The sequence below is a fragment of the Cariama cristata genome, unplaced genomic scaffold (genome assembly GCF_000690535.1).
Source record: "Cariama cristata isolate BGI_N322 unplaced genomic scaffold, ASM69053v1 scaffold28273, whole genome shotgun sequence".
Lineage (NCBI taxonomy): Eukaryota > Metazoa > Chordata > Aves > Cariamiformes > Cariamidae > Cariama > Cariama cristata.
The window spans coordinates 5842-6206 of record NW_009608233.1 but is presented as its reverse complement, the minus strand read 5'-3'; the positions used below and the strand labels follow the sequence as shown (position 1 = coordinate 6206).

At 55.3% G+C, this 365-nt stretch overlaps 1 protein-coding gene across 1 annotated transcript in view; it reads right to left on the bottom strand.

The window, feature by feature from the left end:
- Positions 1–4: 4 nt before the first annotated feature.
- Positions 5–365, bottom strand: part of LOC104159214 (protein Wiz-like) — a gene marked incomplete at both ends in the record, with an annotated part of 4990 nt that continues 4629 nt past the window's right edge. The window contains 2 exons of the mRNA XM_009697062.1: positions 5–107; positions 288–348. Of these exons, the coding sequence (XP_009695364.1) occupies positions 5–107; positions 288–348 (164 nt within the window). The remainder of the gene's footprint in view (positions 108–287; positions 349–365) is intronic.

The following is a 365-nucleotide window of genomic DNA, read 5'->3' as shown; positions in this document are numbered from 1 at the left end:
GTAAAGGATCCGCTTTGGAAAAATTCATTTCCAGGATGTGTCGTTGGAGATGCCGTACCCATTCCTCCTGGATGGAGAGGGGACCTTGGAATTCCACCTCGCAGAACCTACGGGATGACACGGCATCAACTCGGCGATCGCCGAGTTTGGTCACCATTTTGGGACAGCCCCCCCTGCCAAAAACGTCTCCGTGCCGCAGAGGAGGGAAAGGCAACGCTTCCAGACGGAAAAAAGGATCCCTACGGATGCGGGATGAATTTCCCCACTCCCTTTTCCCGAGATTTTACCTGCATTTGAGGGTGTAGATGTTCCCCACAAATTTCACCAAGGAAGTTTGCGGCGGGGGGGGGACACGGGGAGGCGCC